The sequence below is a fragment of the Apium graveolens genome, chromosome 10, assembly GCF_009905375.1.
Source record: "Apium graveolens cultivar Ventura chromosome 10, ASM990537v1, whole genome shotgun sequence".
Lineage (NCBI taxonomy): Eukaryota > Viridiplantae > Streptophyta > Magnoliopsida > Apiales > Apiaceae > Apium > Apium graveolens.
Genome location: NC_133656.1, coordinates 217381372 through 217398586, shown reverse-complemented (window position 1 = coordinate 217398586; position 17215 = coordinate 217381372). Strand labels below are relative to the sequence as shown.

Sequence of the window (17215 nt, the reverse complement as noted above, 5' to 3'; positions counted from 1 at the left end):
CTACTGTTTGCATGACTTTCGTGACACTTTATTGTTATCTACTGTTTTTAGTAGTAATTAACGAATATTTAACAGCTTTTAGACTATTCTAAGAGTGCATCAAAAGCTTTAGTCGTTTAGAGTTCGATTTTAACTCTTTTCTCCAAAATATTATACCAAAAAACAAATCTATATGCATATTAGTCATTCATGATATTCGAAAACTCTGCCTTCACTAATTCGAAAATGGACTAATGATCTTTGTCGAGACCTTTTCTTTATATGCCTGGAACTGGAAGAGTACTCATCTTTGGTATAGGCCCCTCTGCTATAACTCAAGCGTTAGCCTGCAGTTTAAACCAACCTCATTTTGGTTGCATAATGCATCAGGAGCTGCTCACATATATGATAAAAGCATTACATAAGTCTGTATCTTATTACTGCTCCACAGTCAATTCATACAAACCAGCTTAATAGAGCATATAGATTTAAGGCCAAGGCCTTTAAACAAACTACTGCGAGGGATGTTCTTGCTGTGTATATAAGAAATAAGAACCGCGGATTAACAGCTCAATATGTAACAGTCTTGATAAATTTTTATCAATAATATTTTTAATTATGACAAGTTACAATTTGCCAAGAGATTCCAACTTTTAGAACCAAGCAGACAAAGATTACTCTGCAGAAAGAAAGAGGAGATTGAGTATGAACAACAACGGTGTACATATTCATCAGAAAATGGAAGGAAGTTCCATCATGTCTCCCACTTGACCATTAGAGGCTTCATCAAAGAGCCAATTCTCAAGAAAAGGAAATGGAGGGTGATTATTCTTATGATCATCAGCTGGCCTTGAATTTCTCATATGCTTGACATCTACATAATCATCTTTAATGTTAGCATCATCATCTGAACATTTGTGAGAAAAAGGATTCTTGGGATCCCAATTGCCAATGGTGGTGTTTAATTTATCAAATGATAATAAGGATTCAAACACGTCATTAGACATTAATTCTTCACCTTGTGATTGCTCAGTCTTAAGGCGATAATCACGTAGAGGAACTGTTGCTAAAGAGTCTCCAATCATGTTTTCCTGGGAGCCACCACCAGAGAAAGCATCAACAGCATTAGTATCTCCTGTTGTTTTCAAGGAAGATCTCATCCAACCAGGAAGGAGCCTTGAGATATTCTCTGTGCTCGAGGCGTAGATATTTGAACTGGAACTTTTATTGTGGAAAGTAAGATCTGTTGTTGCAGGATCACTTGTGACTATATCAGATATTTTCCTTTTCCGATGATGAGTGGAATGATCTGATGATGCTAGTAAGTGGGGAACCGGATCATCGGAAGAAGCTGTCTGCTTGATCTTCTTCTTCAAGTGTGTGTTCCAGTAATTCTTTATATCATTATCTGTTCTTTGTGGAAGGTATGAAGCTATGGCTGCCCATCTGACCATATATTATTATTGCAACATTCATTACTTATGTATTTGATGACAATAAATGCTACTATTGAATTTGAACTGAACTGGCCATGCATGTACAACATCACAAGTACGAAGCCGTGTTTTCTAAAGAAACTAAAAGAAAGTGGAGAGAAAAATACTGAAATGAGCATACTTGTTACCAAGTAAAGATTGGAGATGGATGATCATTCCTTCTTCATGTGGGGTAAAGTTGCCTCTCTTGATTCCTGGCCGCAGGTAATTAGTCCACCGCAGTCTGCAACTTTTACTGCACCTCAGCAACCCTTTCATTTGTTTCAAAACAAAGATCAGCTACGATTATTCATTATCCTATTGTCTTGGTAACAGATATCCGCAAATTATTCATATAGAGTTTCAAATTCAAAAGAAAAGTTACAGAATTATAACACACAAATTTTTTCTTATTAAAGTGATCCGAGTTGATGACTGCTTACCAGTGTTGGTAGGCACAGATCTCCAATTTCCAGGACCATGTTCTTGGATGTAGGTGACTAAAATGATGTCTTCCTCAGGGGTCCATGGACCTTTCTTGATATCAACTTTGTCACAGCAATGAGGCCTCCCCATAGTTCTCTCTCTTCCTCTCCCTCCTGCTGTATGTGTGTGCATATAACTTCTGTGTTTTAGCTATTAAGAACCAGCTCTCTACAAAATAGTGACATGAACATGTGAATGTTTATTAAAAAGACACACACAAAGGTGATCTAAAGAAGAGGAAAATGCTTACCTTTCTGGAAACCTTTATTAAAAAAAATGGTCATCAATAGAAGTCAATGACCCTGAAAATAGAAATTATACAATAAAGAGAGGAATTTCTTTTCTGCTACTCCATTTCTCTCTCTCTTTTTTTCCCACTGAAGATCACTTGCTTAAGCAGGTTGCTAATCTAAAACTCGCCGAGATGGAAAGCTTTACAATTCTCCTCTATTAACTCTGCACTCAACAAGAATTGGTAGTTAATAATTTAGGTTAGCTGGCAAGCTGCTCATTAATATCATTTTAAAACATCATATTCATGTTTAAATCTAACAAATTCAATTTTGCACCAATAGTCTACTCTTATTAAATATGGTCCTCGCTATAATGCATTGAAGGGCCTGTTTGACTCTAGTAGGTCTGCCTAAAAAAATTAACCGACTCATAAGTGAAATTCGAAAGTAGTAATACTGACTTATTTTTCTAGAAGACAGGTCTATCTGCTGTCTCCAGTCTCCACAACAGACTGCAACAAGTTTGATTCTGATTCCGAAGTCGAATAACTTACAATTAGGATTGTTCAGGCAATTACCACTGAACTGAATACTGATTCATCAGCCCCTATTTGTGGTGATCTGCTATGGATGGACTCGGGAGTTTTGGCCGACACACTACCCCTATCATGGCCTATTCCAAGAAGTATTTATCCCTGGAGTGCAGCTCACAGCCATAAAAAATACAAATTTATCATCATAAATCATGGCGTACAATTAGTTTCTTCCATCAAATCCTGGATGCTGGTGTAAGTAACTGTTACTGGTTTTTATAGCAACTGTAAAATTTTTACTGTCATATGTTCCTCAGCACCAACAACTGATTTCTAAAATTAAAGCGATATCCCTGAGAAGCTAGAATGAAGTTAAAAGTATTCTGACTCGGTTGTTATTAGAATTGTGGACGAAAGTCTTAAATATATCTAATTTGTGACAATGCAAATAGCAACTTCTGTTAAGACTTCCAATCACCGGTTACAAACTTAGGAGTACTGCTGCTCCCACGATCATTTTGTTTGTGCTCTTGAAAAAAAAAGTATTCCTGCTCTTGAAAAAAGTTAGTTTAGGACAAGAGGGGGTGTTGTGGCAGCGCCAGATAAGAGAACAAAGGGCCCCCGACTTTTTAACACCATATATTTGTTTACCACAATTTTGATAACAATCCAAAAGTGAACTTACAAGTGAAATGAATATCGAAAGTGTTTTAAATGTTTTTTTATAAAAAAATGTGAGAAGAACCTTTACTTCTAAATGAATTGTTGGAGTATATTTCTTATATACAATGTATTTTAATAGTTCATTTTAATTGTCGGAATATGTATCTTCTAAATCTTTATTTAAGTAAATTTAAATAATAACCAAACTTAATTATAAAAAGTACTGACTATCAATTTAACACGATAACTCTAATTTACTCCAACAACCAAACTTAATTATAAAGAGCACTTACCGAGAAATATTTAACGAAAAATTCGAGAGGTTCTCTCTCCCAAAATCTTAAAAGAGTATTTTCAATAATAATTTTCATAAATATAATTTCTCTCTTCTTTCCCTTCTTATTTTATCTGTCTCTCCTTTACAATTACTTCTCTGCCCTTTACTTTCCTTTCAATTAATTCTTTACTCTCTCATTCTGCATTTACTTCTTTACCCTTGTGTTTTGTTTCCGGAGTACAAAATTAATTTATTTGCATTGTCACTGTTTATTATTGTAACACCCCAGTTCCATATCGAGAAAATTTGGGACTTCTGTTCAGTTTATAAGTCAAACTACTATTACTACTGTGTGCACCAACAAATCATGATCTTTTGGAGGCCTGTGGTGGGCTTGTCGTAATCCAAGTTGGCTGCACTCGGGACAATATGCTTCGGCTTATTTCAGACTCGTAATCGGGACTTGACCCGGTTTTTGAAAAAGGCTCGGGATTCGATTCGGGTTGTCACGTAACCTATTTTATAACATCCAAGCCCACAACCGGATGCGTATCGGACCCAACAACCCACCACAGGTCAGTTTGAAAAAAGCTAGCGATCTGGTTTACATTAGTTGTTTATTTGTATCTATAAAGGTATCTAACACTCTTATTTTTATCGACGTGGGATAGGGGTGAATATGGGTTGACAAAACCGATTAAACTGACCCAACCCAACCCTATTTTCGGTCGATTAAACTGAGCTGTTATAACCCGATATTAGGTTGAGTTAAAATTATGTTAACCTGACTTTAATGGGTTGTGTATGGGTTTTAAGTTATTTTTAACTAAACCAGCCCGATTTTTTAATTTATTCATATAAATATATACTATGTACATCTCTATCATATACTTCTTGTATTAATATGTTGTTCAATTTCAAACTAAATTTGTTGCATATCAATTATAGTCAATTATATAATTTATTTTTCATACACCATTAGAAATCCTTTGTACTTTTTTTGTGTATAAAACACATTTTACTACGAATAAATCTAAGAGTTTAACCTAGAGTAATGCTATGTATCTCGAAATATATATAAAAAAAATTCTCTAATGACGCATAACATAATTTTGTTTGCGGATTTGTATGTCTCCACAAGTAGTCTCATACATAAATATATTTTATATCAATTATTTATTATAAGTACCTCTTAACAAACCGTTCAACCCAACCCAAAACGAACGAAACCGATGAATAAAGGGTAAGTTTGGGTTGCATTTTTATTTTTTATGGGTCGGGTTGTCAATTTTCAAACCGATTTAATTGGTTCGAGTTACTAAAATGGCTCTAACCCGGACAACTCGACCTATGTGCAATGTGCACACATAATGTAGGATGTTACAAAAACCCCCTCTTAGAGGATCGACGTCCTCGTCGATCTCACAAACACACGCATATGGAACCCGGGCAGTGCCTCTGCACTTCTGTAACAACTCGCAATTTCGGACTATTAATTCTAAATCTAAACTAATACAAAATACAATTATTAATCCAAAATTCTATTACAAAGGTTTCTATAACAAAAGTGCAACTAAAAGCGAAAGTCCAAAAGTCAATCTAGTCCAATTTTAAGTTCTCGAAACTCCAATGATATCCAACTCGAATCTTAGGCGAAACCTGAAATATTAAAATGATGAGATATAAAGCCCAACAAGTACAAATTGACTAACTATTTAACCGGAAAACAATGGTTGTTTTAATAAAATGATTTTTTCTCAAAACAATAATAATTTTATAAATTTTTTTGTAAAATAATCCTACCCAAAGTTTTATATTTCAAAATTGAGAATTTAAAACAGAACATAACAGATTTTAAAACAGATCAGAACAAAATAAAACAGAACGAAACGATAATTCTTATAAATACCACGGTCTTGATCTACGGCCACACTTTACCAGTAGCCGGCATTTAATTTTTATTCTTATTCTTTATACCACACTTTTCCAGTGGTCGGCATTTAAAATTCAATAATTACGCGCCCTTAATAGGTATCTAAAATTGCACACTCGTACGCGTACTAAGGGTATCTAAGGCTAGTTCCGAAATTATAGCGTAAATTACGAACATGTTCGAAAACATAGAGATTAGGTTTCAAAAGATTCTCGTATCTTATTTCTTATATAGTTTGAAACATAATTCTTATATCTTATACGGAATTCGAAAATCAGAGTATCAAAATTTTTCCCAAAATAAAAGTAAGTTAAAAAAGTACTTACCTCAAAGCCTGACCAGATCTGAATTTACTCTTTTTGACCCTCTAAAAGACATTATCTTTGAAAAGACTAAACACAAAAGTTGTAGATAACGAAAAGACCTTTACGAAAAGTTCAGGATCACTGAATTCCAACTTACGATGAATTTTCTACAAATTTTACAAGATTGCTGATTTATGTTGAGAAGAGCACTACGAATTTTAATAAAAAAGACGATGAATACGAATATGGTGTATTTATAACGATACAAAACCCTAAATCTTAACCTACAATTTATCCATATTAGAATTTGATCCAAATTTGAGGCCCATTATTTTAATTCAATTTTAAATCTTAGTTCTTATCTGATTTTAATCCTTTTTAATTCTATTATTCCATTATCAATCTAATTCAAAAAAATACGGGATATTACAACTTCCGACCGGGCAGAGTTCTGATATCATTTATAATACTCAAGCCCACAACCAAATGCGTGCCGGACCTAACGGCCCACAACAGGTTAGTCTGAAAAAACTAGCGATTTGATACACATTAGTTATTGACTTTAATCAATAAAAATCTTAAATACTTTTATTATTATCGATGTAGGAAGTTATAATATATTATCGGAGGCCCAAAATTTCACCACCTTTTCAAGGTGAAAGTTAGAAAATATGTTGTTAATGATACTTACTCTTCCCAGTCTGTCTCAAATATGCCACCTAAATAAAATCTCCAAGTTTGTCTTCAAACCTTGTTGTACTTGACGCGCATCTGGTAACTAGATAATGACAAGAGTAACCCATTTTAGTAGCTTGATTTTCTACATCATTTTCTGCTTCACCAGCAATATCAAATGGCAGCATATTCCTTCTTATATCTTCCTTGAAAGAAGTAGGGGAATGTTGCGCAAATGTGATTCCCTTATTTCCCGTATATCCAAAGACAACAAAAATAAAAAAGTATCAAATGCCTCTTCAAAAGCAATCATATTCCAACCACCTTCACAAAGATTCTGCCAAAACCAAGATTGTCTGAATGAAGATGCAATAAATTGCAGGTAACGATTCCACATTCGATTGCCCGCTCTAGCTGACATTGATTGGATCAATAAAAAATTACTCTGTTTGGTTGAATTTTATACGGTCCTTTTTGACACGCTTTTCAATACTCTTTTAAAATATAACTCTATTATCTTTTTCAATTTTTTTTTCTGAATAAAAATTTATGTTTAAATTTTTATTCAAAAAAAATATTTTAAAAAAATATTATGAAACTATACTTTATATAAGTCTCGAAATATGCACAAATAGTAACGTAAAGAATCCCATGGGACGAAGGTAGTACTCCCTCCGTCCCTAAAAACGTTTCCTCTTTGTGTTAGACACGTTTGCCAATGCACACTTTTGATCGTTAATATCTTTAAATTCGTATTAGTATTAAATATAAAAATTTTAATATATTCATGACTATATTTGATATTATAGATTAGACGTAAATTAGTAGTCAATCGTTTACCGCGTGAACAGTACCGAAAGTCAATATAGGAACATCGGAGGGAGTATACTTTAATTGCGGTGTCAAGAGTAATTTCATTATTCTTAATTTCACTAACCCCTAAAGGCCTGTAGCATCTGTCGATTGCGTCAATTAAATAAGGATCGTGAAATTGAATCAAACTTCAATTTTTTAAGTGTCATTTTTCTAATTATGCTTCAACCCACATTTTCTTTCCAAGAGCATTTGTTGCATCCAGTAGATCCTTTAAAACTGCATCAATAATGCTTATCAATAATATTCTCATTCACTAAATTCATGAATCCATGATTCCAAAAATTCACTTTCATCGATCTTTATAACTTTTTAAGCACTCATGATTCCGAAAATTTATTTCATCAATCTCCATAACTTATGTAATAGCCATGACTCCCAAAATTTATTTAATCATAGATATTTGTATCAAAAGTGCATAATTTTTCTATACCATTACCAAAAATATTTGACTCTTTCCAAAAATTTCATAATGCTATACGCGGTATTAGTAAAAAAAGCTACCAATTTAGAGAAATCAATATCCTAAATCAAAACATGCAATATTGACCTTACTGTCAACAAATGAAACACAAATGACAATTACACACACTCCCCTACATCTACAACCCTAATTACATTTCCGATCAAAACCCTCCCGCAAAATGGAATCCGGCAGCATTCTCGAGTCACTCGGGTCGGAAATCATAGGCGTTATGTCCCCTGTATCTATTTGCATGTTCCTCGTCGTTCTCTTAGTCTACACACTCTCATCTTCCTCTAATTCGAACTCCGACCCGATCCGAACCGCCGCCAATCTTGTCTACGTGGAAACATCCTCAGATTCAACGACCCAGAAGCTTGAAGGCTCGCTTCTCAATGCCCTTGTCTTTGTTATTCTAATCGCTGCTGTTACTTTCCTTTTAGTACTATTGTATTATTATAATTTTACTAGTTTCTTGAAAAATTATATGCGTTTCTCTGCTTTTTTTGTGCTTGGGACAATGGGTGGGTCTATTTTTCTGAGCGTGATTCAGTATTTTTCGATACCAGTTGATTCAATTACTTGTTTTGTGCTGTTGGTTAATTTTACTGTTGTGGGTGTGCTTTCGCTGTTTTCGGAGGGTTTTCCGATTTTCTTGAGGCAGAGTTATATGGTTGTTTTGGGGATTATTGTTGCGGCTTGGTTTACTAAGTTGCCTGAGTGGACTACGTGGACGTTGTTGGTGGCGTTGGCATTGTATGATTTGGTTGCTGTTTTGGCGCCAGGTGGGCCGCTTAAGATTTTGGTTGAGTTGGCGTCGAGTAGGGATGGGGAGCTTCCGGCTTTGATTTATGAGGCGAGGCCAGTGGTTACAAGTGGGAATCAGGGTGGGAGGACTGGTTTGGGGATGTTGGTTGGCGGGGTTTCGGATTCGGAGTCTGTTGAGGTTGAAATGGTTGCTAGGGGAGGTGAAAGTCGGAATAGGAATAGTGGTGTGGAGTATACTTCTGTTCAGATTGATAGTGATGACGTTGAAGGGGAGAGTACTCCGTTGGTGCCTAGTTCACGGGAAAGGGGCGGTTTAGAAAATGAGGGACGAGATGTGCAAGGAGAGATTTCTCCGCTGATTGAATTGTTAGGAATGGGGGATGCTGCAGGTGAGGTGAGGGGAGATGACTTGGATACCGAAATGACTACAAGTCGAGGAATTAAGCTTGGTCTTGGTGACTTTGTTTTCTATAGCGTTCTTGTGGGTAGAGCTGCAATGTATGATTTGATGACTGTGTATGCTTGTTATCTAGCAATTATATCGGGTCTGGGTTGCACTCTTATTTTGTTAGCTGTGCATCGCCAAGCTCTACCCGCCCTGCCTATTTCTATCGCACTAGGCATCATGTTTTACTTCCTAACTCGGTTGATAATGGAACCCTTTGTTGTTGGAATATCAACAAATTTGATGATGTTTTAAAATTTGAAGCCTGAATATTTATTGCAAGATGTCTGTTGTTTAAGGATGTAGTGTTGGAAGAGAATAGAAACAACTTTTCTTTATGAAGAGGTGGATTCCTCCAAGATAGTAGTGTCCACTTTAGAGATGATATTTTAGCTTCGCGCTGATTGTGTGTTTATATCCGGTTCAATCAGCTTTTCTATTGCTTTAAAGCGAATTTGGCAGAGTGGGATTAACTTTCTTAATTGTAAGTTGTTCAAAATTGATCTTCAGTATCAAGCTAAAAAATCTAACATGTAGATCTCTTTTTGTTATTTTGGCATTTAGTATTTGCTTCCTAAAGAGTCTACATATTAACTATATGACCTCTCCAACTTCAATGAAACGGACTTAGGTTTTCTTATGCAATTGTACCTTAAAACTAAGCCTATATCTTGTGCTTTTGAATTGATGATTGAAGCTTGAGGCATATTTTCACATAGTGTAGTGTAGATTTCCAAATTTTGAGATTGCATAGGAAATACTTGCATAAATTCACACGTACTAATTATATATCTCAAGTTCTCAACATATGGAAAAATCTTTGGCAAGATGATAGGTCATTAGTTTGATTTACTTAGAAATATTGTTTGAGCTGTTGTCAAGTCCAACTTCATGACTGTGTGCATCATGTGACATAAAGCAGGGTTAATTGAAAACAAAGGATATTGTATTCCTCCTTCATACTCTGTTAATCTGAAGCTGGGAAATATGCTTGTATCTGTGCATGACTTGTTAATTTGCAAAAATCCTTGACTGAGGTTAGCTAATGAGTAATGATCTATGTTCCATGTGTATATTCCATTTGTTCAAGTTGTTGACTGTGTGATTCCTTGTAAAAGGTAAATGCATAAATTGGTTCCCTCCAGAGGCTTATGTAAATGCTTAGTTTGTGGCGGAGTAACATTTATCCATTTAGTGTTGGCTTCTTACAGGGTTCACGTATTTAGTATGATGTATCCAACTTCAAGGAAAGGGACTCGGATTTCCCTATGCAACTACCTGAAACGAAGTGTATTTGTTGTGCTTTCCAATTTGATGATTGAAGCTTGAGGCATATTTTTCACATTATGTGTTATAGATTTCCAAGTTATGTGATTCATATAGTTAATGCAGACTTAAATTCTATGTATGCTAATTATATATATATCCTGACATATGTGTGTCTGGTAATCTGAAGTCAGGAAATATGCTTTGTATGTGTGCACGACATGTTAATAGGCAAAAATCCTGGACTGGTTGAGAGAGGTTAGGGAATGATCTGTCTCGTCTATACTTATCAATTTGTGTGAGTTATTGATAGTGTGTTACTTGAAAAAGGTGAAATGCCGAAATCGAATTTCTCCAGAGTCTTGTTTTAAATGCTTAGTGTGTGTGGTGGAGCTACATTTATAAAATTTACCAATCATTGGATGATATATCTAACTGGTGTGCTGCTTGGTGATGGTGTAAATGGTTATCTGTTCGTGAAAGAACAGGGAGAAACCTTGAGTAGAATATCCAATAAATTAATGTGACATTATTCATCGCAAGGGATGATTTGAGTATAAACACCCATATACGATACTTGTAAAATACTTTTAAGATACATTTTATTTATTCTTATTTGAAAATTTCCGCATTCACTTCATGGCCTATAAACTTTAAAGAAATTACTAAAAATACTAAATTTTGTGAAAAAATAGGTGCAACCAACCTGATATCCAACTAGTTTTATCTAACTTTTTTTGTTTTTTTGTTGCTTTTGAGTCTGTACGTGATTGCAGAAATTTGTTGAATTTACATTAAGTTGTAGAAAATCGTATTTTTGCAAATAAAAATATTTTTTTTGCAATTTATTTTTAAAAAGTTACAATATTTTTGTAAAAATATTTTTAGAATTGGGTAGTTTTCGAAACCCCCCTAAAATTTATCTATTTTATTTCTAAATTAATATAATCTTAAATTCATTTTCAAAAAACACTTTTGGTTTAATATATATATATATATAAGAAAATAAAATGATTTGAAAAAATTAATCATTATATTTGATGTTCTAAAATACGGGAATCATAATTATTCGGTGAAAACATGTTGTAGTGATTAATCAAATATTCGGTAATTAATCGGAATAATTAATCAAAACTAATCAGATGTATTTAAAAAAATAAGAATACTTAATTTATTACGCTTAATATATTAATTTTAATAAGAAAAACATGTAGTAATGAATCGGGTTCTAAAATTGAATTGGCGGAGCACCATTAATCAATAAAACCGTAATTTTTAAAACCGAAAAGGAGATTATATAAAGTACTATTTTTATATACTTCACATTCAAAAAACCACATTTGTATAATAATATAAATTTTTTATTTTTTAATTAATTATTTTTAAAATATTTGAATTAAACGCGAAACCGACCCGAAACCCGAAAAAACCCGATAAATCGGATTTAGATCTTTGTTTTTAATATTTAAACCCGAACCCGTTTCGAACCGATATATAATAAATCGGATTTAAATCTTACGAAACCCGATCCGATCCTGCGCGTAACGCAAGGAGATTATATTTCGGGGGTGTAAAAAGTCAAACAAATATATTAGAATCAAGCGGGTGGATCATCTGTGTATAAAACTTGGGGTTGCTCAAATCAGTGTACCGTGCGGTCGACCCCAAAACCAGGTGCTGCTAGGCGGCGGCCGCTCTTCCATCATTCACGTTTATTTGTGTAAGCATTTTATTTACCACTTTTGTATACATCTACATATCCTCCTTTATATATTTTATAAATTATATATTTTATTTTATAGCCAGCCATTGTGTAAGCATGGCGCTCACTTTTCTTGACTCACCCCCCGCCCCTCAATGTTGTTGATTTTCTTCATTGGCTGACTCTGACTAAGACTAACTGGCTGGAATTATTATATCTATCTAAATATAAAATAGGGGTTTTTATTATTAAACCCCACCAGCAATTTTCTTGCTTCTTTCAGGTGGCATTAACAATGGGGGGTTATATGGGATTATCTGAGATCCAGCTTGTGGGTGTTGCTGTTGCTGCTGTTGTTGTTGCTGCCACTGCTGCCTTTCTTTTTAACTCCAAGAAATCTAAAGGTTACTCTTCTGTCCCCCCTCCTATCAATATTCTATCTTCATTTTCGAGATTTTATCTTTATTGCTGTCTCCTGTTATATTTCTTTTTCAAAATTTTTCTTATAATATTTGTAATTGCAACGATTCGATTCTTATTTTAATGTTGATTAACAAGATTATATTTTGATTATTTATCTCTCTGTTATATTTAATTTATCGCATTTTTCAGGTATGATTTGTAAGTGGCTGTAAATTGATTGAATTTTTGGTATGTTTTAAAGGATCCTTAAGTGCGGATAGCTTTAAGAAATTTAAGCTTGTGGAGCGCAAACAATTGAGTCATAATGTTGCCAAATTCAAATTTGCGCTTCCAAATCCTACATCTGTTCTTGGCCTTCCCATTGGACAGCACATAAGTTGCAAGTTAGTTGTTCGACTTTGATCCTTTTTTACAAAATATTGTTTGTGTTTTGTTATTCTGTTGGAGATTGTATGATTCACAAGTAACTTGTTATTACCGTATAGGGGTAAGGATAGCCAAAGTGAAGATGTTATAAAGCCATACACTCCAACTACATTGGACTCTGATGTTGGATATTTTGAGTTGGTAATAAAGGTACTTAATCTGAATTTCTTCCTCGAGGGAGAACATACTTTGCATTTTGCTAATGTTTAAAGTTGAATTTTAACTGATTGCTGGTTTAATTTGATCGAATAGATGTACCCAGAAGGAAGGATGTCCCATCATTTCCGTGAAATGCGTGTTGGTGATTATATGGAAGTAAAAGGACCCAAGGTAAAAGATCTCTACATTACCTTCTTTAAAATACTAGTACTGTTTTATTGAATGTGTTCGGAAAAGTCGGAATCTATATTGATTTGATACTCTTGTGGGTTCCAAGACAATGCATGAAATGCTTTCTGGGTTTTGTGTTCCTTTATATATTCTCATTAGTTGGTTTTACATAATTATAGCAGCTAAAACAATGTTAATTTCCTGGACATTGTCTCTTCGTATCTTACTGAAACGGGTCAAAACGTACCTGTAATATCTTCTAATATTACCATTACTGGGTCAAATATATGCAAATGTGCATTAAACTTCTGCAGTATGTCCATATCAACATAGATCGAGCTTGGGATTCCTTTGTACCCACTTAAATTAAAAATAGATTTGCATTTCAAGTTTAAAGTCGGTTTTTACTTTAGCTAGGCGAGAAAACACTCCATCTTTCTGAGTGCACTGTCATGCACGTCACTTGCTATTAAAATCTTCTGCAGTTTAATTTTACTTCATTTTTATTTCTGACTTTTTGTATACTGAGTGCTAAAAATATATAATAAAGGATGTTCTTTTTATGTTTTGGATCTTGGATATCAATTTTATTGATTTATTGAATATGCAAACTGCACCATATTTGCTGAATTGGATTGTTGTTGGCTCGGTGCTTAATAATTTATAATCCTGCTGCAAAAGAGGTTCATTTTTTACTTTTATGTTTACCAGGGCCGTTTTAAGTATCAACCAGGCCAAGTGAGAGCCTTTGGGATGCTTGCTGGTGGTTCTGGCATCACCCCGATGTTTCAGGCATGAATTCACATAATTATTATGAAATTTCTTATTTATATTTGTTGAGAGAGAGATATCTGCTTCTACATTTTATCTTTCAGATTCTGGTATTGATATGGAAAAATTTGTTTGACTTTCAGGTTGCTAGAGCTATCTTAGAGAACCCACATGATACCACGATGGTGCATCTTATTTATGCGAATGTTACAGTTGATGACATTCTTTTAAAGGTAATTGTAATGTATATGCTACATCCCAGACATGTTCCAATTAAATATATGGCATCCTTTCTAAATGTACCTTATTAGAGAAACCAGGTCTATGAACTGGTCCAAGTTTAAGCCATTATATGTGAGTTGACTGTGGTATTAATATGGAAAACCCCTTGTGGGAATGAGACTATACTCTATTTGAAGGTTATACGAACATCCTGTCGTGGGAATTAGACTGTGTTTGACGTTCTTGTCAAATGAACTTAGCAATTTACTAAGCTTCTCGCTAGTTCAAACTAATGTAATTTGACCTTTTGGATTTTTTCAGGAAGAACTTGACGGGCTTGCTTCAAACTACCCTGATCGCTTCAAAATATACTATGTGCTGAACCAGGTAAGTCACTTTTTTTTATAACACATCTGGAGCGATTATGCTTCTTTCTTTTCACCTTGTTTTTGTTGATGAATGCAATAAGATGGATATTGTAAAATTAATTTATCTATTGTGAGGCTTGTGATACTACAATTTAGTATTTGACAAGGCACACTGCTAGATTTAGAATGTTAGTTCATTAGAAATCTGTCACGTGCTAATAAATAAATATTCTGAGCTTCTAAGCCTAAAGATTAATTCTAAAGTTAATTATTCTTAATTCAAATATAAAAGATTTGTCATCCTTAATTAACTTTTGCCTTACTAAGAGCCTCTCTTGGCTCTTAAATCAAATTTGAGGAGGGAAACAATTTTTTTTGCTCCAAGGGACTCTTCGTGGCTCTTGAATTCACAAAAAGTTTCATCTCTCTCCATTTTAAGAGCTACTACCTACTGTTAAAACTAATAGGTTTATATAATTCTGCAGCCACCAGAAGTTTGGGATGGTGGTGTGGGGTTCGTAAGCAAGGAAATGATCCAAGAGCATTGCCCAGCGCCGGCATCTGATATTCAGGTATATTTCGAACTATATTTATTTAAATTTATTAGAACACTGGAAAGTTGTCGTAGATAATTTTTAATCTCTCAATATTTTAATCAATCTCGCCAATCTCTGACATTGGTTTTTATTTATGTTGAACTTCCCCTAAACCGGCTGATGCAAGTGCCTTGTGCACTTGGTACATGTCAAAATTTTGGAATGAGTGCGTGTCAGCTCAAGCCTTGCATACTTGGATATTATAAGCACAATAACTACTGCAACATTTTCCTTTCCAAGTTCATAAGGATTATGTCACTTTAACTAGTTAAACTAACATTTGAAAGTTAATCATAAAAACGATATAGATGGGGAAAGTATTGTATATAGGTATCACCATATCAGTAGATGAATTATATTATGACTTCTCCTCATTATTTTTCATGCATTCAAAGATAGATTTTTTTGTAATTGGTCGCACTTGATTGCTATGATATGAAAATGGTTCATCTATTCATCTCACCAATCATTGTATATATGGGCATACACGTGCCCTTTCTATAGAAAGAAAAAAGAGAGGGAAGGCCAGCATATGCTAATCTTATATTATCTGAACCTGCAGATTCTTAGGTGTGGACCACCACCAATGAACAAAGCAATGGCTGCTAACCTTGAAGCCCTGGGATATGCACCGGAGATGCAGTTTCAGTTCTGACCTTGTGCTGGGAATTTTGCTCTCCCAATTCTTTGATCGATTGGAGATGGATTCAAGTAATATTGTTCTCACTTAATCTGCTTTTAATTAAAACTGTAACTCATAGAAGCAGCTGTTTACATAACGGCTCTCAAAAGCTTCGATAAAGAGGATATTGGGCATGAATTTGTACTTTGATGAATTTCTTGATATTCCAATTGCTAAGTCATTAATTCAACTGCAATATTTATTTTATCTTTGGTGGTGAAATTTACTGAAGCCTTCAGTTTATCTGTGATGCTTCAACTTGGACTAGATAAATTGCAAGGACAGTCTCTCGGACCTATGATTACTCTTCAAACAGAGACCCGAATCTTTCTCTTTTTAATTGATACTAATAAACATGTATCCAACTTAAGCTTCAAGGTGGATTCTTGTCCCATCAGAGGCTGAATATTTTTTACTTTTAAAGTTAGATTTCATATTATTGCTTTGAAATGGCAGTATACATATTCTCTTGTTACAGTGGGGGTCTTGTGGATGGTATGTAAGAGTGTTCATGCATAACCATCCCTACTCAAGTTTAAGCCCTATGTTCTGAACTCGGACAATTTACAGAAAAAATAAAATAAAAATACACGAACCTTAATTGAAATATGACTTGAAAGGACTTAATTTTAGTACAAGATTTGTGGTGAGGCGAGACAAACAGCACATGTTTCAGAGTAATTTTGAACCTTTGATGAATTAACATGTATTGATAACTCTGCATCGCCATAAACCTGTTTGTAACGAAGGAGCGATTCCATTGCCATATTATTTGCAAATAACTGCATATCTGCATTAGTTCTCGCATAGCACCCTCTACGGGTAAGTGTTGGTGGAGAATTGAGCTCTTCTGCAACACAAGGAAAGGACTTCATTTTAATCTTAATTCTTAGTTAGGGCATTCAATTTAATAAACTACATTTAGTAGGTTATTGACAAATTTATATTTTAACCCCAACCTGAAATTACATCACAGGCTCCAGGACCTGATGATAATATAGTCCTGGTCCTGGAGCCTTCTCATTTGCATTGCAGGGGCAGTCTTGAATCTTCATCAACTACTAAGTTATTTTATTGCCTTGTGAGATCGGATCATAGACAGATCTGCACAAATTACTATAACAATTATTTTAAAAAAAAATCCCATGTTTTTGAATATTCAATGCGTTTATAATCTTTTATTTACTGGGTTATGCACTCACATGATCCAAGAAATGTACCAGGTGTTGAAGAAAGAGTTGAAGCCTCTCCAATTCTCTAAATTACTAATTTACATTTGGTAGCTAAATTAAATAGCTGGAAGAGATTATGAGAAGAACAT

The 17215-nt window shown here is 34.3% G+C and overlaps 3 protein-coding genes across 6 annotated transcripts; 2 read left to right on the top strand and 1 right to left on the bottom strand.

The window, feature by feature from the left end:
• Positions 1-385: 385 nt before the first annotated feature.
• Positions 386-2429, bottom strand: LOC141689987 (transcription factor MYB60). Of its 2 annotated transcripts, XM_074494546.1 has the most exons (5): positions 2191-2427; positions 1898-2108; positions 1597-1726; positions 998-1425; positions 386-853 (listed from the first exon to the last, which is right to left on the bottom strand). In XM_074494546.1, exons 2-5 carry the CDS (start codon positions 2070-2072, stop codon positions 711-713), a joined length of 876 nt encoding a protein of 291 aa, XP_074350647.1. In that variant the 5' UTR covers positions 2073-2108; positions 2191-2427; the 3' UTR covers positions 386-710. The 2 variants fall into 2 exon arrangements, with proteins under 2 accessions (XP_074350647.1, XP_074350646.1); XM_074494545.1 differs by having other exon boundaries at positions 386-1425; positions 2191-2429.
• Positions 2430-7916: 5487 nt separating this feature from the next.
• On the top strand, positions 7917-9671 carry LOC141689986 (presenilin-like protein At1g08700). Its single transcript, XM_074494544.1, has one exon. The coding sequence runs from the start codon at positions 8077-8079 to the stop codon at positions 9361-9363; it is 1287 nt and encodes a 428-aa protein (XP_074350645.1). The 5' UTR covers positions 7917-8076; the 3' UTR covers positions 9364-9671.
• A 2271-nt stretch (positions 9672-11942) lies between these two features.
• On the top strand, positions 11943-16101 carry LOC141689990 (NADH--cytochrome b5 reductase 1-like). 3 transcript variants are annotated; one of them, XM_074494547.1, is made up of 10 exons: positions 11943-12094; positions 12360-12480; positions 12741-12882; positions 12985-13075; positions 13178-13255; positions 13967-14047; positions 14170-14259; positions 14570-14635; positions 15102-15188; positions 15775-16101. In XM_074494547.1, the coding sequence occupies exons 2-10, from the start codon at positions 12372-12374 to the stop codon at positions 15865-15867; spliced, it is 837 nt and encodes a 278-aa protein (XP_074350648.1). In that variant the 5' UTR covers positions 11943-12094; positions 12360-12371; the 3' UTR covers positions 15868-16101. The 3 variants fall into 3 exon arrangements, with proteins under 3 accessions (XP_074350648.1, XP_074350649.1, XP_074350650.1); XM_074494548.1 differs by having other exon boundaries at positions 11955-12094; positions 12339-12480; XM_074494549.1 differs by lacking the exon at positions 11943-12094 and having other exon boundaries at positions 12200-12480.
• Positions 16102-17215: the final 1114 nt, after the last annotated feature.

Excerpts from the sequence above, each read along its gene's own strand:
- LOC141689987 (XM_074494545.1), bottom strand. The coding sequence starts at position 2,072 with ATGCACACACATACAGCAGGAGGGAGAGGAAGAGAGAGAACTATGGGG. Across the intron at positions 1,727-1,897 it reads ATCTGTGCCTACCAACACTG|GGTTGCTGAGGTGCAGTAAA; the intron begins GTAAGCAGTCAT and ends AACAAATGAAAG. Across the intron at positions 1,426-1,596 it reads CAATCTTTACTTGGTAACAA|ATGGGCAGCCATAGCTTCAT; the intron begins GTATGCTCATTT and ends ATATATGGTCAG.
- LOC141689990 (XM_074494547.1), top strand. The coding sequence starts at position 12,372 with ATGGGGGGTTATATGGGATTATCTGAGATCCAGCTTGTGGGTGTTGCT. Across the intron at positions 14,260-14,569 it reads TTGATGACATTCTTTTAAAG|GAAGAACTTGACGGGCTTGC; the intron begins GTAATTGTAATG and ends GGATTTTTTCAG. Across the intron at positions 15,189-15,774 it reads CGCCGGCATCTGATATTCAG|ATTCTTAGGTGTGGACCACC; the intron begins GTATATTTCGAA and ends CTGAACCTGCAG.
- LOC141689986 (XM_074494544.1), top strand. The coding sequence starts at position 8,077 with ATGGAATCCGGCAGCATTCTCGAGTCACTCGGGTCGGAAATCATAGGC.